This window comes from Lynx rufus, unplaced genomic scaffold, assembly GCF_022079265.1.
Source record: "Lynx rufus isolate CCGP_SWC_20201006 ecotype Redwood Valley unplaced genomic scaffold, mLynRuf1.p SCAF_2, whole genome shotgun sequence".
Taxonomy (NCBI): domain Eukaryota; kingdom Metazoa; phylum Chordata; class Mammalia; order Carnivora; family Felidae; genus Lynx; species Lynx rufus.
This window is the reverse complement of record NW_025814834.1, coordinates 205635164-205655588: the sequence shown is the minus strand read 5'-3', so window position 1 is coordinate 205655588 and position 20425 is coordinate 205635164. Positions and strand designations below refer to the sequence as shown.

The following is a 20425-nucleotide window of genomic DNA, read 5'->3' as shown; positions in this document are numbered from 1 at the left end:
TCCAAGGAAGAGCCAAGGGAGGCCAGGCTCCAGGAGAAAAGGTGAGTGGGCTACCCACCTTATCCTTCTGATGTCAAGTGAGACCCACACAGTAAGTGCACAGGGGATCCAGAGGTATAGGTCTAGGGAGGCTTCCTGTAAGAGGCAGGATTTGACCTGTAGTTTAAAGGACCAAAAAAAATTTTAAGGGAGTGATAGAAAGAAATGTCTTATGGGGCACCTGGGTGGCTCAGTCAGTTAAGCGTCCAGCTTTGGCTCAGGTCATGATCTCATGGTTTGTGGGTTCGAGCCCCACATCAGGCTCTGTGCTGACAGCTCGGAGCCTGGAGCCTGCTTCATATTCTCTGTCTCCCTCTCTCTCTCTGCCCCTCCCCTGCTTATGCTCTGTCTCTCTCTCAAAAATAAATAAAAACATTAAAAAAAAAAAAAAGAATGAGGAAGGACATGAACAAGAACATGGAAGGAAAAGGGGCCAACCAGCTCTACCTGGCTGAGGGGTACTTTCTATACATGACCTCACTGCATACCCCCAGCTTCCTTGAGTAGGAGACATCCATGCCCCCATTTGACAGATGATGGTCAGAGAAGTTGAGTCACAAAGCAGGAAGGGTAAGAGACAGGAATTAACTAGGACAAACAGATTGTGCTTGGGCACAATCCAGGGTATGTCCGAGGACATTGGGTTTGATGGTGTGTGAGAGCGAGTGCATGTGTAAGAATGTGTGGGTGCGTCACTGTATGTGTTTGGGCGACCATGTGTTTATGATTGTGATTACATGTTCTGTGGCCATGTGGCTTCTTATTTATACATGCATTCATGAGCATGGGTGTGTCTGAATGTGAGGGGCTTGGAGGGGGGTGTGTTTGAGCACGAGTTTACACGTATGAATGTGGCCCTGCCTCTCTGTGTGTTTGTGTATGAGAAGGAGTGTGGTTTTGTTTGTGAATGGTTGCGGTCTCGCTGTGGCCAACAGGGCATATTTGTGAGCATGTGCCTGCAGTTCTTGTGGGGTCATGGGTGCATTTCAGCCCCACTCAGATTGGGGATCCGGATGGAGCTGACTCAAGGCAGGCAATCTGAGAGAACCAACAGCTGTTGGTAAAGACACCTCACAGATTATGAAGCCTCAGCTGTGAGGCTGTCCAACTGGACAAAGCTCTGAGGTAGGGAAGCCCAGGCTCCTGGTAGCGGGGGGAATGGAGGTAGAGGAGAGGGAGTTCTTTCCCTGGCTGTAGCAGCCTCCCTTGGACCTATTTGGGAGCCCTGAGGGAGGCCTACTCAAGAAGCCTCAGCTTATTAGCTGCAAGGAGTAGAGTCTGGCTGCTTGGGCTGGACCCTAGTTCCCAGAGATTAGAGATGGAACAGAGTGGAAGTGAGAGGCTTCCAGAGGAGAAGGTGCAAGGGGGAGCCCTCAGGATTGAAAGACAGATGCAGTGAGAAACAAGCACTGGATTCAAACCTGAGTTTGAATCCCAGCTTTGCCATTGATTTGCTGCATGGCCTCAGTGTATCAGTCAGCTATTGCTGTAACAATGCTGCATAACAAAACCACCCCAAAACTTAGTAGTTTACAACAATGAACATTTATTTTCTCACTCACTGGTCTGTGGGGCAGCTAGGGTTTAGCTACTCTGCAGCAGGGCTCTCTATTCTGGGCAGGACTCCAGAATGTGGGTTGGATTCAGTCTGTTCCATATGTCTCCCATTCCCCTTGGACCGGCAGCCACCCAGGCTCGTTTCTCTTATGGTGAATGCTGGGAGCACAAGTGGCCGGGCCAAGCCATGCCACACAAACACATGCCTCTGCTTGGGACACAGTCACCAACAGCAAATGAGCCCTGCAGAGTTACTTGGCAAAGGGTGTGGGTGCACAATCCTGTTCCAAGAGGCAGAGCTGAGATAACTGATCCAACCCATCACACTCGTGAAAATCACTGCCTCCCTCAGGGCCTCCATTTTTCCACCAAATTGTGCATCAGAACTATACGAGAGCTTTTCCAGAACACAAGTTCTTGGCCCTACCTCAGACCTTCTAAATCAGAAGTCCTGGAGTGGGCTCTAGGAATCTGCATTTGTAACAAGGTGGCTCAAGTATTCCTTACTGTGAGACAAACTCGGGAAACCCGGGTCTAAGCAAGTCTAAGCCCCTGTATGCCCTCAAAGCCCTGGGGCTTTCTAGATCACAAACACCCTATCTCCCTCCTCTTTGTTTCAAGCCCCTTGACAAGCTGACTCTCTCACAGATGGTCAGAGCCCAGCTGGGACCTGTGCAGCCACACCACGCCCTCAGCACATTATCCCCATTTGCCAGATAAGGAAACAGAGACCCGGAGAGATAGAGCCATTTATGCGAAGTCCCACGAGTAAGTGGCCTCAACTAGGATATAAACTCAGAACTATGTGACTGCAAATCTATACTAGAGAAGACACAGTTCCTGCCCTTGGGGATTGATGCCCTGGTTGGAAAGACATGGATACAGCATCTACATTAAAGATGGAATGAATAAGGGCCCAAGGATGTATATGGGGAGGTGAGAGAGATCACAGGCAGGAAAGATCATTTCCTCCTGGAGAATGGGAGGAGGGCAAGTCATGGAAGGCTTCCTGGAAGAAGAGGCATTTGAGCTTGGCTTTGGAGAATGGAGAAGCTTGTAAGAAAAAGAGATGGAATCCTGCAGGGAGGAAGGTGTCCCAGGGGAGGGAAGTGCGGGAGGCAAGCCGGAGGGAGAGTTCTTTTTGTTCCTCTGCACACATGTTCCCTCTGCCTGGATTGCTTTTCTCCTCACTCTTCTTTCAGACTTTAGCTCATCTTTATTGGCCTTTCTGACTTGGTCACACCCCCAGCACCATGGCCCTCAAGCTTCCCTGGTTGAGATTTTAGCCTTAGGCCTTTGATCGTGGCGTTCCTGTCTGTCTCCCCCACCATCAGCACGTGATGGTACACAATGGGTCTGCTTTTCCTCACCACGGTTTTCCCGGCACCTGGCCAGGGGCACACCACAGTGAATGCTCAGTGAACATTTGCAGAAGGGCTCAGGGAAGCATGGAGTGAGGTGGGGTGTAGAGAATGACGATAGGCTGGAAAGCAAGGCTGGGGACTTGATTTCCAGACAAATGCATTCAGTGGTCGGTTTTAATCAGACCCTAAAATTCAACATATAAATATCTAACTCATTGCCTTAAAAGGAAAAAGTATTCTTTTTGGGCAAGTGACTGGGCCTTGCTCACACTCCCTTGGCATTCACTGGGGCCAGAGCTGCCTTCTGACTTCATAAAGCCGTCATGCCACCTTCGAACCACACTCCGCCATCCTGGAACGCCTTTCCGCCCTGTTTTCACGCGTGCTCTCAGGGCCCCCTGGAGAAAGGAGGCCAGGCTGGGCCGCACATCCCCACTTGAAGGAGGAAGAAACAGGCACGAGGAGAGGCCACGCATGTGCCCAGGGCCACTCAGCTGGGAAGGGGCAGGCGCAGGATGCAGTCTGCTGTCCAGAGTCTGTGGCCCTCGACACAAACAAGCAAGACAACCCAGGGGATGGGAGGGAGGAGCGCGGGCATCGGGGCGGGCATCCGAAGAGAGCCTCTCTGTGGAGGTGGTATTTAAGCGGAGATCCAAATCACAAGGCGGTGACGGCCTTGCAGACCCGGGGCGCGTGTGGCACTTCTGTAACGTGGGGCTCATCCTCAGGGACAGTGTCCAGGACTCTTGGCCGCCCTCCGGGGCTGTGATGGATACCACCTCACCCGGAGCAAGCTCCGGGCAGCCGTGCCCCTGCCCAGTTTGAGACGGGCCGGGAAGGGTCTGGGTTTGGGAGTCTGGCACACAAACCTGGCTTAGGATCAAGCCTGGACGCTCGCTGGCGCAAAGCCTTAGCCGAGTCACTTAGCCCACCTCTGAACGCATCTCCTCGTGAGTGTCACCGCCCCTCCTTGCGGGACGGCTGGGATGTTCTGAGGTCATGTCTCAAGGTGCCTCCCAGGCTGCCTCCCAGGCTGTCTGCCTACAGCAGGCAGAAAACAGAGCTCGTCTTTTGTTCACCCGGGTCATAATAATGGCTCGCATCTATCGAGTGTTTACTGTGTGCCAGACACGGGCCCAAGTCCTTGGCGGTGAATCTTCACATCGACTCCATGAGGTGGGTCCCCTTCTTATCCTGTCTCATGGGTGAGGACAGTAAGGCATCGGGAATATAGGGACTTGCCTGCAGTCACCAGGCAGGCAGCGGCAGAGTGAGTAACGTCACCGCATATTTGGGGCCCCGTGCTGGCCGGACTGAAGCTTCTGCAGAAGTGGGGCAGGCTGTGCGCATGGGCCCATTCACACCACAGCCTGGCTGGCAAATGCGGTCTTTGGCATCTCCTACACTCAACAGCAGATTGGCCAGTTAGGAAGCTCCCCTGTTGTCACATCCTAGCGGGTCGTGTGGGCAAAAATGCGTCCTGGGTGCTGAGCTCGGCCCTCGTCCCACACCGCGCTTTCCGAGTTGTGTGACCGGGCTGCACGGGAGACGTCTCTTCTCCGAACCTCAGTGTCCTCACCTTCAAAATGGGTATTGATCTATCACTGCAGCTTTGCCAGATGGTGTCCGGATTAGCAATCGTGTAGACAGAGCGCCTAGCACACGGTAAGTACGTGGATAAGACATGTCAGCTAGGCCTCAAACAAAATCGGAAGGTGTCTCAGTTTCCTACTGGTGCTATGACAAAATACCACAAACTCAGCAGCTTACAATGAGACGCAGCTCCTGTCTCACAGCTCTGTCTGGATCCCTTCAGGCCCAAATCAAGCTGTCGGCAGGGCCACATTCCTTTCTGACGGCTCTAAGGGATGATCTGTTTCCTTGCTCGGTCAGGTGCCAGCAGAACTCAGTGCCCCGGGACGGTAGGAGCGAGGTCTCCCTTTCCTTGCCGGCTGGCAGCTGCCCTTAGCCCGCAAGACCCTCTCTCCAGCCCCTGCACGTGCCCCCCCCCCAACTCAAAAGCTTCAACAGGGCGTCAAGTGTCTTCACGCCCCAGCTCTCCGGTTCTCTGACTCTTTGCTGGGAAACGTTCTCCTCCTTTAAGGGCTCAATAGATTAGATTGGGTCTACCTGGATAATCCAGGATAATCTCCCCATCTCAAGGGCCATAACCTTAATCACGTCGGCAAAGTCCCTGTTGCCACATAAGGTAACATATTCACAGATTCTGGGATTAGGATGTGGATATCTTCGGGGGTCTGCCTGTCGTCGAAGATAACATAAGCCAAATTAAAACACATCAGCATCGGCAGGGGCCCTGCAGGGCAAACCTTTTTTTTGTTAGAGAGAGGAAGACCGAAGCCCAGAGAGGTTCCTAAGTAGCTGTCCAGGATGACACAGCAGGTCCGTGGCAGAGCCAGTCTCCAGACCCTGGCCCGGTGTCACGGCCCCTGCCCGTGACACCACTCCACATGGCTTTCTCATGGAAAGACTTTCAACTTTCCAAAGCCCCTTCTGCCAGCGTGTTCTCCTCTGATCCTCCCGCCCTCCTGGGAGGCGGGCATACAGTGGCTTCGTCTCTAGAACTGGCACGAGCGTGTACTCACCTACTTCTCTTCCTGGGGGCCAAGAGGATCAGAAGGAGATATGGGCCAAGAGAGCCCCCAGTGAGGCCCAGGCCTGGGGAAATGAAGAGAGAGGGAGAGGGCACTTCCCTCCCCAGGCCGAGCCCTCTGCACGCATCGGCCTCTTTGATCCCCCCAAGCTTTCTGCGGGGAAGGCACTGCTGGTCTAGAGTAGCAGTTAAGATTGAGTTTGGCTGCATATAACAGGAAGAAAAGTAAGAGATGCTGTTTGACAATCAACCACAACACCAACGGCATAAAAACAAGCGTTCACCTAGCTCACAGGTCTCCAGCTTGGCCAGGTGGGTTGCGGGGTGGGGGGGGGGGGGTGGGCAGGCATATTCATACGTTTGCACTCCCTCTACTCCGGGGTACTCGGCAGCTCTTGGGATATTTTCAGGGCCTTATGGCATGTTTGAGGTTGACTGCTGTCAGACCGTCAGGATGGTCCTGGCTGAGACAACAAGGGCAATAACTCTGTTCTCTGTGTCTCTTCCTCATCAGGTCGGCCTGGGCATGTTCTGATGGCAATCACAGGGAACCAAGACAGCCAGCAGATATATGCAAGGGCTTTTCAAGCTCTGCCTATATCATGTTTGTTTATATCCCATTGGCCAAAGCAAGTCACATGGCTAAGCCTAGAGTTGGGGGGCAGGATTACACAAGTTATAGGGCAAAGAGTATAGATACAATGAGGTGGTTAATAATACAACCAATCTACCATCGTGGCTTAGACAAAACGGAGGTTTATTTTTCTTATATGTAAAGGATGTCAGAAGACAGGAGTTTGGGCAACTCCATGGAATCATGATGGATCCAGGCCCCCCAGCTCACAGCCTCTTGTCCTTTATAGGCCAAAATGGTTACAAGAGCTCCCGCTATCACATCCATGTTCCAGGCAACAGGATGGAAGAAAGAGAGTGAGAAGGCTCTTCCCTTTGAAAAAAACTTCCTAGAGGTCCCACATATTACATTAGCTTTATGTCTCATTGGCACACATATTGTCACATGGCCACTTATAGCTACTAGAGAGTTTAGGAATATGTAGTCTTTTATTTGGGCACAATGTGCCTAGCTAAGAACCAAGTTTTGTTAATTTGACAAAGAAAGAATGGGTATTTGGTAGGCAGTAAGTCATATCTGCCACGTCCCATTTTACAAGTGAGGAAGCTGGACTCAGAGTGAAAAGTAACTTGCCTGAGGTCACACAGTCACCTGGGCATTAGAGAGCTAGGATCTGAACCCTGAATGCTGCCTCTTCTCCCTTCGACCACCGTCACCACCATTCAAGAGCCTTTCTGAGCTCTCAGCTACTCACAGGGCTGCTTAAGAGTCTGAACAGCCCAGGGGCACCTGGCTTGCTCAGTTGGAGGATCAGACGGCTCTCGATCTCAGGGTGGTGAGATTGAGCCCCACGTTAGGTGTAGAGTTTACTTAAATTAAATAAATAAAAATTAAAAAAAAAAAAAAAAAGAGTCTGAGCAGCCCAGACAGCGACATATGGCCGACGTCCCGCGGCCCCTTACTCTGGACCAAGTCCTATGCTAAGCACTTTACGTGCTGGTTTTCATTTAACCTCCCAACATCCATGCCATTGTCCCCATTCTATAGAGGAGAAACTGAGGCACTGAGGGGTGAGATATGCTGCCTTGGCTACCGGATTTGAAGCTTGGGCTGTCACCATCTTGCTGGTCCAGGTGCTGGGGTAGGACTGGGTCCCACTCAGCAGCCAGAGGTAAGATCAAGGCTGTTCAGCAGCCCCCTAGGAGGTGGGCCATTGGATGTTTCCACCATACCAAGCCCAAGGCGCGGCCTTAGTCTGCTCGGATCGTGCTTATGGCTCCCGCCAAGTACTCAGGGAGAAAAAACCAACCTGGGCGGTCCTGATCCCACCAGCTGAGGTACCATGGACAGGAGACTTGACCTGATTCTCGCGTTCCTCATCTGTGAAGTGGATGTGATGAACCCCACTCCATCTGATTGGGTAGCACCCAGCAGGTGCTGTTAAATCTATGCCGAATCAAGGGAAGAATGAATGTGCAGATTGGACCTGATTTTTGTTGTTACGGGTTTTTTTTTTCCCAAAAATATATTTCACAAACTGCTACTTCCAAAACACATTAATAGCTGTTATGTGAAAAAGAGGCTCTAAAGCCAAATGAGACCTCAACCACCCGGTTAACTGGGTCTCTCCCCTGCAGGACTTCTCAGAGCCTTGAACAAAGGAGTGTGCAGTATGAGTGTAGCAGGGGTCTAGAACTCTGTGTTTCTCTGACTTTCTTGGCCACAGAGCTCCTTTGCTTCGTAGAAAAGTGCCACCTTGGCACCAGTTCCCAACTATTCCTTCTTTTCTGTCCACAGCCCTGTTTGGTCCCATCAGAAAGAAACGAGGCCCATTTTCTGGATGTGTTTTGTTTGTGGAAATTCTGTTGTGACAGTTATGATCAGGCCACCCAGAATTGCAGTTGGATTGTCAGGAGTTTACTGTATTGCTACAGTCAAAACAGCTCTCCCATTATCCACTGGAAATTCTAGGAGTCTTGTCACGGGGAAGGTGTTCCTGCTAGAGACCCTGGAGAATGCAAGCACGGTAATAATTGACTGTTGTGGCATTGTTGGCTGCCTGGTTGGCAGGAGGCTCCGTGTGACATCGCAAGTGGGCAGGGGCTCTGAGGGAGAGCCAACTGCCCATCATAGAAGCTGCGCTGCCTTCCCCCGGCCGCTGCCGGAAGACGTTGCTCCAGGTCCCAACCCCCAAGGTCAGTGACTCAGACAGCCTCCTGAGGGTGCCAGGAAAGGTGAGAGGCTGCCTTTCTTTTTCTCCTTCCTTCCTCCAGTATATTGATGAATGCTTCTTCTGAGCCACACACTGTTCCAGGCACGAGGGATAAAGGGTTGAATAAGAGAGATGAGATCCCTGCCCTCAGATAGTGTTAGTGCTACAAAGTAAAGAAAGCTGGGGGGGGGAAGGCAAGTGACGGAGGGGGGCAGGGTGGGTGGACAGGGAGTGCTCTCTGAGGAGGGGCGGTTTAGCTGAGATGTGAGTGAGGCGGCCATGGAGATCTGGGGGACGAGGTGTCCAGGCAGAAACACTGTGGGGCCAACGCACACATCATCAGGAAAATGATGACCTTGGTGTGATTGGAAACAGAAAGGCGGCCAGTCTGGATGGCACTTGGGAGTAAAGGAGCAAGTTGCAGGTAGCTGGCAGGTGCCGGGCAGGTGGGCCCTGAGGCCACGTGGGGCATCCGTGCGTCATTCAGGGGGTGGTGGGAAGTCAGGTGCAGTGAAGACGTCACAGATGCAGCGGGATCTGCTACTGGGGCTTGGGGTGGGGTCTCACACCGCCAGTGCTCAGCGCCTTCTCCCCACTGCTCTAAGCTCCCGGTGTCTCCTTACTGGTGAAAGGGGAAAGGCCAAACACACTCGGGGGTCTCCTTCCTGCCTCAGAGCTCAGGGCTGCGGAGGTCAAGCTGGGCAAGGTCCAAACCCACTCCCTCTTGAAGTAGCCAGGGTCACAGGCCTCCTGTCTTCCTGCCCATCAAAGGCTCCTGGTCCCAGAAGGCTCTGAGAGGCCACCTGACTCAACCCCCTTGTGCCCTGAGAGGGAGACGGGGCACATGCGGAAAGCACTTCCTCAAGTCTCAACTGACGAAGGGACTGGACACTCCCCCAGGGCTCGCTGGGGACAGCAGGGCCCCTGACCACCTGCTCCAGCCAAGCAGGCCCTGCCTGGCCAGGCTCCCCTCTTCCCCTCTCGGCCACAAGCCTCTTTTGTGCTTACTCCCTGGGGCTCCATCTCCTTGCAGGGGTCACAGGGCACCACTGACCCCAGCCCCCTGCCGGTGTGCCCTGCTGGTAATTGAAAATACCAGAATTCCCTGAAGACCAGCTTACAGGGAAACCTGATACCCCAGGGTGGGCAGTGGACAGCAGGAGGGATGGGAGAACATCCAGCTTATTAATCCCCCTGGATTCCAGGAGAAAGGCCAGCCCCGCTTGGCCCCCACTGGCCCGCCTTGATCATCTTCCCAGCAAATGCCGCCTCCTTGCCACGCCCAGGGTTACGGGACTTATGGGATCAGAGCCCGGGTTAGCTGCCTGTAACCCAAGCCTGCCGGCTAAGCCCCCCAAGCCCAGACCCCCATGGCTGTGTGGGACCCGCCCCCATAACAGCTGAGCTCCCGGAGCCGAGGAGGGCCGGGCGGTGGTGGGTAAGGTGAGTCAGCGGGAGCCGAGTGGACTTAGCTTTGCAGCAACAGGATGGGAGCCGGCCCAGGATGTCCTCAGAGGCCCTCTGAAGTCCCCTGGTTTCCAGACCCCCCCTGCTCAGCCTGCATCAGCTGCAGCCAATAGAAGGGAAGGGTGTGTTGGACTTGGGTGGGCCTGGGTTCAAATCCCAGCGTCACCGCCTGATAACCGTATGACTTTGGGCAAGCAAGTTACTTCCTACCGCAATGCCTCCATTTCCTCTTCTATAAAATGGGTATAATAAGAATACCAGCCTCATAGGGTTAGTATGAGTGTTAAAGGAGTTCACTATGTAACGCGTTTGGAAAAGCACCTGGCATAGAGTGAACAGGTGAGAGTCAGGTGTGGGCCTTCCTTACGTTTTTCCACTGGGCGTCATGGGGCATACAGGCATTGTCGAGATAACGAGCTCGTATGTCATTTGAGGAGCAGGTTGCCACTCCTTCTGCAGCCCTTCTGTGGCTCCCCAGTGCCTTCAGGACAAGGCAGGCTCCTGGGCAGCCTACAACTTCTTGTCCCCCTGCTTTAAGACCCTCCAGAGCTGCAGGCTCCAGAGGGAGTTAGCCTGGGCTGATGAGAGGGGCAGTCTCTGCAGATGCCAGGCCGTGAGAAGTAATTTGGTGGATGGAAGATCTACTCAACCGGGATTCAGATGGTCTGAGATCTTATTCCAGCCCCTACCTGCTGTGTGATCTTGGATAAGTCACTTTCCTTCTCTGGTCCTACATCTACTACTCCTCAAAGTGTGGTCCACAAACCAGCAGCATCAACTTCCCGAGGAGCTTGTTAGAACCGTGAATCCTCAGGCCCCACCATGTATCTCGGTTGGGGGGGGTGCCCAGCAATGTGGGTTTTAACAAAGTCTGGTTATCTCCTTATCCCCCCTCAAGTTTGAAAAGTGCAATCATCTTTAGGGATGAGAGGTGAAATCACAGGGAAAGAGGGGAAGGGAACAGCCTTGCCCCTTCTCAGGCCTGCATCACCTTGGCCGAGTCCTGACACCGGGGCTGGGACCCAGGAGCTCCAGCCTGGAGCAGACACTCGTTGTGTGAAACAAATATGCTTTCTCCCCTTAGGCTGCGAGCGCCTGGAAGGCAGGGACCCTGAGAGGTTCCTCTCTTGGGCCCCAGAACCCGGCGTCATGCTGGCATCATAGCAATTCTGTGAATTGACATCTTTTTTCCAGCTTTATTGAGATATTATTGACATATAACATGTGAAAGTTTAAGGTATATGATGTGATGTCTTGATACATGTATATATTGCAAAACGATTACCACAGTAAGGTTAGTTAGCACCTCCATCCGACCGCTCACGTAACTGCCATCTTCGGGTGTGTGGTTATAACACTTAAGATCTGCTCTCTTTACGACTTAACTGTTACGCACTACAGGATTGTTTATTATAATCACCAAGCTATCCGTGAGCTCCCCAGAACTTCTTAGAGCTAGAAGTTTATACCCTTTGACCAGCATGTCCTGACCCACAGCCCCTGGTACCATCCTACCCAGTTGAGATGTTCGCTTGTTTGTTTCTATTTGTTTGTTTGTTAAGGAAGCTTTACGCCCGGTGTGGGGCTCAAACTCACAACCCCAAGATCAAGAGTCGCGTGCTCCACTGACTGAGCCAGCCAAGTGCCCCTGGAAATGTTTTTAATGATATCTCCCTCCTGCTGGTGCCAGGCACCGTGGTGAACTCTGTACATGTATTTCTCCTTTTATGCTCATAGCATCATTGCCAGGTAAGGGTCCCCATGTGACAGGTGTGGAAACTGAGGCTCAGAGAGGTTGAGAGAGCTTGCTGAAGGCCACAGCACGGGGGAGGGGAGGGATGAGGATTTGCCGGCAGTCTGATTCCACCCTCCGGCTCCCAACCACCAAGCCGGACCCCCTTCCTGGGGCTGGATTGGAACCTTCCCACCAGGGAAGATTCTACGGGTCTCCGCGGAAAGCGCCAGGTGACTGAGTTCACGTAGTTGTGGCTTAATGGCAATACTGCTCACCCAGGCTTGTGGGTGCTGTGTGTGTCCGATGCTGCACAGATACGACGGACGTGCAGTGACGGCACACTCTGTCAGTGGAAGTGGGCTGCAGCAGGTGGGAGAGGAGGGTGGACAGCCTGGCCTCACGGGGGAGCCGGGGCCTCCGGCAGTCCAGAAGAACAGAGTGCTCAGCTCCACACAGAGGCAGCTCCGAAGGGAGAGACGGGGCTGGGCTGGACACGGGGTCAGAGAATGAGGGCACAGTTGCAGGGACTGCTCTGAGGGCCAGCAGGGAGCATAGCTGGGGGCAGGATAGCTCAGCTCCAGGCCCAACTGAGCTCGTCACTAGCTGTGTGACCTTGGGGAAGTCACCATGCTTCTCTAGCCTCAGTCTCCTCTTCTGCAGATTGTGGATCTTAACGCCCATCCCACATTGTTGTCGAGAGAACCGAATCAGGTGACATGGGGCAGCTGCTCAGTGCACAGTGGCAACACCCCAGTGACCCTGGTGAACGCTCACAGCCACGCTGAGCTTTGGACAGGATCTCAAACACCCGCTCCCCACGACAGCCCTCAGGGGGCACGTTGCCCTCAGGCCCATTTTACAGATGAGGAAACTGGGACACTGAGAGCTCTGACTGCCCCTCCTTTGTGCTCTGACAATTAACCTCATCAATTTCTGGTGAGCATTTGGCCGGAGCCGGGCTGACGGCTCAGTAGCAAGTGCTGTACTAGTGAAGAGCCTGACGTTTCGGGTTCAAGTCTAGCCTCCACTGCCTTGCTTCATGACCCTTGAGCAGACTATGCAATAGCTCTGAGCCTCAGTTTCCCCCTCTGTAAACTGGGGATACTAATAGCCCCTAGCTAATGGGGCAGTTGTGAGAATTCTCTGCTTCACCTATGTTAATAGGCGTAAAGAGACTGGAACAGCGCTGGGAACAGAGTAGGGGCTCAATAAGTGTTAGGTTAGTGGCTTTATCATTGCTATTATTACACACATCTGCACAGCCCTGAAAGTCCTTCAAGCGACTTCGTGGAGCAGGAGAAACATCACTTCCCGTCCCCAGGCATCTGGTGAGAATGCGTTGCTTTGCGCAGCCACTTACTATCTGGATAGCCTCGGGCAAGACACTTTACTCTGGTTCTCAGGCTTCCCATCTGCAAAATGGGCCGAAGGAGGTCTGCTTCCTAGGCTGTTGTGAGGATTAGATGAGGTAATATGCACGTCCACATGGGCATAGCACAGGGCCCAGCGTGTAGTAGGGCCCCTTCGCTCACGTTGGGGTCTCCTGATTCTCTGGGAAGCAATAAGGAAGACAGAGTACGCTGTTTGACTGAGGGAGAAACTGCAGGGCGCAGGGGCCTGGTCTTCCCAAGAGGCCTGCTGCCCCAGCGGGGCTAGGGCCAAGCTGAGAGCCAGACAGCACTCTTGTGGTGCAGAAAGAACAGAGGCTTGTCAGCGATGCCTGGACCAAGCTCCAAGTCAAAGGTCACAGTGCTGCCACCCTGTCTCGGGTGTCTTGGGCCAGTTTCCCACAGGTACTTGGCACTGGAGGGAAGCCAGACCCGCTCAGACTCACGCTGGCCTCTGGGCTGATCCAACTCCAGGCGGAGGGCTGCCCGGGAAGAACAGGCAGGCAAGGAGCATTCGAGCTGCAGGACCCCAGGGACCTTCCAGCCTGTTCATGGTCCAGAGGAAGAGGCCAGGTCCAGAGGTGGGAGACAGCTTGCCTAAGGTCACACAGTCAGCGAGCAGCAGGCCAGAGAGCAGAGCCTGGGTCTTCTAACCAACACCCTGGGGAGGAAGGGACAGAAACAGAGCAGCGACCGGGTGAGCTTCGGGTCCCGATGAGCTCCTACCGGCTGCTACTCCACACTCAGATCGGGACAGCAAGATTGGGGTGAGGGGAAAAGGGTCCCTCTCACCCTTCAGACACCCTGGTGGGGCCGAGACAGGGCATCTGCTGGTCACACACTTGCCCAAGATGCTCCCTTCACCCTGGTGAGTCCTCAGCCCCTCCCGAGACCATGAAAACATTGAGCCCGGAAAGGCAGGGAGGCTCACTGCAGTGAGGAGTGACCGCCTAGGGAGGGGCTGTGCCAGGAATCCACCCCTGCTCTGTCCAATCATGGGGCAAACACTGCATTAGCAGACCTGGGTTCAAATCCCAGCTCCCCTACTGCGGGTGTGGGGGCTCTGGGATCTCAGGACCCCCTTGCCCCCCTGAACTTCGGTTTCTTCCCCTGTCAGTGGGGCTAATACTGCTCCCTCACCAACGGTCAGCTCAGGAAACACATGTGAAGGGCCTAGGGCTGTGGTTGACACATAGTAGGTTTGGTCCATTTGAGAAGGAGGCAAGAGACATAGGCCTGGGTGCCTCATGAGTCAGGAATCAGTAAAAGGGCTGTGTGTTGTGAACTCCCCATGTGATCTTGGGCAGCTCACAACCCTTCTCCGGACCTCAGTTTCCACATCAGTAAGATGCAGGAATGAGGTTAAGTTATTTCTAAGAAGGCTCCAGCACTAAACAAGCCGCCCCTGACTTCCTGTCTCCTTCGTTTAACCACCCTCCGTGATGGCTCTAGGAACACTAGGGGGAGGGAGGGAGGGAGGGATTGATCTTATTGAGGTTTACATACAGTTAACCATTTTATTTTTTTTTAAGTTTGTTATCTTGAGAGAGAGAGAAAGTGCAAGCAGGGGAGGGGCATAGAGAGAGGGAGGGAGAGAAAAATCCCAAGCAGGCTCTGCACTGTCCTCGCAGAGCCCGATGCGGGACTCAAACTCATGCCCCACGAGATCGTGACCTGAACCAAAATCAACAGTTGGATGCTTCACCGACTGAACCCCCCAGGCCCGCCTGCAATTAACCATTTTAATGCGTACAATTCCGTGGCGTTTAGTACATTCACAGGATTGTGTGACCACCGCCTCTGTCTAGGCCCAAAACATTCTCATCGCCCCAGAGGAAAACCTACGCTCAACATTCTCTGTTTCTCCCCTACCCTCAGCCCTGGCAACCGCCAGCTGCTTGCTCTCTGGATTTACCTGTTCTGAATTATTTCACATAAATGGAATCATAAAATATGTGACCTCTGTGCCTGTCTTTCACTTTGCATGTTTTTGAAGTTCATCCGCGTTGTAGCACGTGTCAGTACTTGCTTCGTTTTTATGGCTAAATACTCTTCTATGGTATGTGTATACCATTGTGTGTGTGTCCATTTGTCTGTCGGTGGGCATTTGGGTTGTTCCCCTCCTTGGGCTGTTGTGAATAATACTGCCGTTATGTGTACTGACATGTGTAAGTATTCATTTGAGTACCTGATTTCAATTCAGTAAAATTAGGAGTGCAAATGCTGGGTAATTCTACATTTAGCTATTTTTTTTTAATGTTTATTTATTTTTGAGACAGAGAGAGACAGAGCATGAATGGGGGAGGGTCAGAGACAGAGGGAGACACAGAATCTGAAATAGGCTCCAGGCTCTGAGAGGTCAGCACAGAGCCCGACGCGGGGCTCAAACTCACCGACCGCGAGATCGTGACCTGAGCCGAAGTCGGATGCTTAACCGACTGAGCCACCCAGGCGCCCCTACATTTAACTATTTTTAAAAAATTTTTTAATGTTTCTTTATTTTTGAGAGAGAGAGACAGAGTGCAAGTGGGGTAGAGGCAGAGAGAGAGGGAGACACAGAATCCGAAGCAGGCTCCAGGCTCTGAGCTGTCAGCACAGAGCCCAACGCGGAGCTCGAACCCACGAACCGCAAGATCATGACCTGAGCCAAAGTCGGATGCTTAACCGACTGAGCCACCCAGGTGCCCCATTAACTTTTTTTTTAAGCTTATTTATTTATTTTGAGAGAGAGAGAGAGAGAGAGAGAGTGTGTGTCCACGAGCATGGGGGAGGGGCAGAGAGAGGGAGAGAGAGAATCCCAAGCAGCCTCCAGAGCCCGATACAGGGCTCAGACCTACAAACTGTGAGATCGTGGTCTGAGCTGAAAACAAGAGTTGGACTCTTAACCAACTGAGCCACCAGGCACCCCTACATTTAATTTTTTAAGTAACTGCCGAACTGTTTTCCATAGTAGCTATGGATTTATTTTTATGTACTTATTTTTGGCAGTCATTTTTCTTCAATGCTGAGGGCACATAGTAGGCCCTCGGTGCACATTCGCTGGAGGAACAAATGAATCTCCCACCCTCTCTGCTCCCCTCTCCCAGAGCCCCATCACCATGTCTTGGGTCTGTAAGTTCCCTAGTCCAGTAGACTGTAAGTTCCAAGAGAGAATAAACACCTTTCATGCAAACACTTTGAGCCAGGCCAGAGAAGGGCCCAGTGCATCTGTCTCTCACTTGGTGCGGCTTGAGCTCCCCGGGGATGGCCAGAATTGTCAGTGTCTGAAATCTGAAGGTGCAGCATCCACGGCCCTGCACAAGTCCTGCTGGCCCCCGTCAGCCCCCTAGGCAGGCTGTGTGGCCTCAGCCAGATGCCTTCCCCTCTCTGATCCCACACTCTGTCTGGGCACCTCTAGAGTTGGGACAGAATCTGTATGTACCCTCTCACCGCTGCTCCTGACCCTTGGCCTCTGACCTGTCTTCCAGCTCCGTCGGCTGTGTCCATCATGCACCCGGTGAGCCGCACGGTGGACAGCATCACCCTGTCGTGGTCCCAGCCTGACCAGCCCAACGGCGTCATCCTGGACTATGAGCTGCAGTACTATGAGAAGGTACCTGTGCTCCTGGGCCCACTCCCCACCTCCACACCCCTGGGCCTGCGGTTCTACCCTCCTCCGAGACTGGACACCCTGGTACAGCAGAAAGAGCACTGGCCTCAGAGTCAAGCTGCCTGGCTCAATTCTGACTCCAGTCCTCCCCAGCTGGGAGACCTCAGGCAGGTGCCTTGACCTCTCCGAGTTGCGCTTTTCTGGTCTGGGGCATCAGGCCAGCAATCTCAGTAAAATGGTCAGGGCCCTTTCCTCACCAGGACCCCCTTCCTCTTGACTTCAGTGGGCCTGATGTTCTGAAAGAGCTGGTTTCCCAGAAAGCTTCCCCCATTCTGAAGCAGAGATTTGAAAGTGCTCCAGAGAGCTCTGTACAGGGCAGGAGTGGAGCCTCCTCCCCGTGTTGCTCTGATTCCAGCTAAAACACTTGTTTCCATTTGCCTGGGTGCCATTTGTAGCGGGAGAGAGCGGTTTCTCTTTGAGCTTTTAATTCAGACCTTTAATTCTCTCTCAGGGACCCCTAGGACCCAGGGACCAAGGGTTAGAAGCCACTGGTGTTGTAGAAGGAGCATTGGACTGGGAGTGAGAAGCCATAGGTTCAGGTCCCAGCTCCAACCACAACAGCTGTGTGACCTTGGGCAGCCATCTTTCTCTCTCTGAACCTCAGTTGCCTCCTGTATCAAATGCAAACAAGATTGCCTCTCTTGTTGGCAAGACTGGGGGCTGCACAGGTCAAGGAGAAAAGGCAGGGACAGTACCCAGAATGGCTCCCGGCCCTAACAGAGTGTACTTTCCTTCCTCCCTTCTGCCCTGCCTTTTGCATGGTGGGCAAGAGCTACACAACATGAGGCCAGGCGAGGCCAGTACATTTGAACTTGGGGCCTGCATGGTGTAGGGGCCAGGGGGTGGATGGAGCAGCTGGACATCAGAGGCTCAGAAAACTCTCTCTTTTTGAGTGGAGACTTTTCTTACCTGCAGCCTAAAGCATCAAACAGCCACAGAGGCTGTAAGAGCCCCTGGGAAAGGTGTCACTTGGATCTCATTCAGACTAAAGTGTAAATGACTACAGAAAGCGCTTTAGTTGAGGGTTGGGAACTGGAAATGAATAGAAAGTCTCTCGTAAGGGTTGAGAGGAAAAGAGGTGGAAACAGTACCAGCCACCACTGCTGGAGCCCAGCCTTTGGAGGCCCAGCCCCGCCCTTCCACTCTGTTAACTGCAGGCTCAGCCAAACTCTGGTGAGCCTCAAGACGTTTTCAAACACCTATCCAGCCTCACCCAGCCGGTCTGTGATTGCTTGTTTCCTCGATCATCCTTTGCTCTAGGTAGTGCATTCTGAGAAGCCAGGGACCACATCTGTCCCATTCACCATCTTCTCCCCGATACCCTGGGCCCAGCACCAAAGAGACACTTGAGAAATATTGGTTGAATGGATAAGTGAATGAATCCCCTCCCACGGCCTGTTCCTCCAGAGCGGGGACCTTGCCTTACCTCTGCCATTTCCCCAGCCTGGCACACAGTAGGTGCTCACGAGGTGCTGCTGGATGGCCCAAGGTGAGGACTATGTGAGGGAAGCAGCCCCACCCCTCACTGGGCCCTGGAGGGCCTTGAAGGAGCCAGGCATCCTGTAGCCTTAGCCAGACCAGCTGCTCCCAGGCCCAGGAAGCCCCAGGCCCTACAGAAGCCAGCATTTCCACCCCCTCTGGCGGGGACAGTTCAGCACCTCAGAATTCAAGAAAGAAAGGTGGGGGGGGAAAAGCTAATTAAGAAGCTTTATGATTAAACGAAACTGAAAGTGTTTGTCCCCAAAGACTAGAGCGGAAATGAGGAATCCCGGCGCGGGTCCTGCCTACGACCCATTTCCTACCGAGGCGGGAGGGGCTGTGGAGGCTGACGGAGGTGTGAACCAGGAGGTGGCTCTGCCCTACTTTCTGCCGCTGCCCCGCATCCCCAGGCCCCTGCCGAGGTGGCAGGCCCAGCAAGCCCTGCAGCGGCCGCGGCCACCACCTGTTCGCGTTTCATGAGCACAGAGCACGTGCCAAGCACGCCACCTCCGTCGTCTCGTTCCTCCTTGCGGCAAGGCCATTCACCCCCCTGGACGGGAGTGGAAAGTGAGGCACAGAGAAGGTGTGTGACCTGTTCAAGACCACCCAGCTGCTAAGTGGCAGAGAAAACAGGATTAGGGCCTGCGTTCTCACTCTTCGCCTGGCTCTCCTGCTTCCTCCCTCCCCATTCACCCTCCCAGGGGTGCTTCTGGGATGACTGTTAAAGGGTGGACAGGGCCAGGCTCTGAGGGGGGATCTTAGAGGGGCGAGAGAGGGACAAGCCTCAGGTACAGCTGTGATGAGACATGGCGCTGCCCTGTCAGCCCCTCCTGCTGGGCCTGGGGTGCAGTGAGGGGCAGCCTGGAATCTGCCAATGGGAGAGATGGACACTGGTTCATTCAATATTCGCTGTCACCAACTTTGGGCTGGGCCCTGGGCTGGGTGCTGGGAGTACTGAGATTAGCCAGACATGCCCAGAGGCCTCAGGGCCTTCACCGTCCAGGGGAAAAGACACCTCCAGACACAAATAGCCATGAGACGGGTGTGACACAGTCACAGAAGGGCAGGCAAAGATCTGTCAAGGCACCAAGGAGGGACCCATGGTCTGAGTATAAGTGAGGGGAAGTCTTCATTCCAGTGACATTTGAGCTGAGCCTCAAAAGTTGCTAGGAGTTCACCAGACAGACAAGTGATGAGAGCAAAGTCATTCCAGACAGCAGAAACAAGACACGCAAAGGCCCTGGGGCAGGAGAAGGCAAGTGTGGAGGAGCAATATGAACAAGGGAGAGATTAGCGGGGAAAGAGTTGGAGAGGGAGGCAGGGCTGGGTTGTGGTGGGCCTTCCATGCCTTTGGAGTCTGGATTCAATTTAAAGTACTATGGGAAGCCGGTGGAAGGTTCTGGAATGATGTGATCTGACTCAGATTACGTTTAAGATCCCTGTATCTTGCTGTGTGGAAAACAGAGTATAAGGGGGTCCTGGAGACACAGACCCTTTTGAGGGCTCTCGTGGGACACCAAGTGAGAAATGACAGTGGCATGATGGAGTAAGGGCCGGCAGCACAGATGGTGAGAGGCCTACAGATTCAGACAACCTTTTGAAACTCAGGGGACCAGGGAAGTGTGAAGGACAACTCCCAGTGGATGGTGGTGCCTTTTCCTGGGGCCAGTGTGGGTTCGCGATTTGCAGGTGTAGGTATGGTGCTCGCCAGGAGTGGAAAGGTGTAGCCAAGAACAGACAGGAGAGTGTGCAGAGGAAAAAGAAATGGACGGATAGAGTCAGGAGAGTGTGGCAGAATTAAGGGGAGAAGGAAAAAGGAGTTGATGAAAATGTCAGAGGAGATGCCAGCACAGGGGTAGGAGCAGTCTCGGTCCCCAACCTCTCAGGCTTCCTAGGTCAACCTGGCTGTCCCATCAGGGAGGGACCTCCAGGATGCAAGATGGCTTCTGACAAGTCCACAGCCGGCCCTTACCTAACACTTGGGAATCCTCCTGATGCCTGCAATTGATTTCTTTAATGAATGCTCCAAATCTTCCCAGGTAGGGAAGTTAGGCACTGAGCCTTGCAGTCCCGTGTGGGCCCCACCGCCACTATCTTTTCCTTCTTTAGAAAGGGCTCTTTTTGGAGCGGGCTCTCCATTTGGCCTTTCCCCAGCTCCACTGGGATTTCCCAGCCTGCCCGGAGCCCGGAGCTAAAAAACCGCTTTGCTGGAAGGCTCCTGGATGCCGCTGACAAATGGTGTTGGCCAGACCAGGGCTGGCTGTTTCCATCGGTTCCAGCGTCCTGGGGGAGGTGGCCTCCTTTGGCAGCTGCACCAAAGCACACAGGTTCGTGCTCCCTTTGGCTC

General features: G+C 53.5%; 1 protein-coding gene across 1 annotated transcript in view; it reads left to right on the top strand.

Moving 5' to 3' along the window:
• Positions 1 to 20425, top strand: part of EPHB2 (EPH receptor B2) — a 138241-nt gene that overhangs the window by 95830 nt on the left and 21986 nt on the right. Inside the window, 1 exon segment of the mRNA XM_047082379.1 lies at positions 16418 to 16542. Coding sequence (XP_046938335.1) covers positions 16418 to 16542 — 125 coding nt within the window.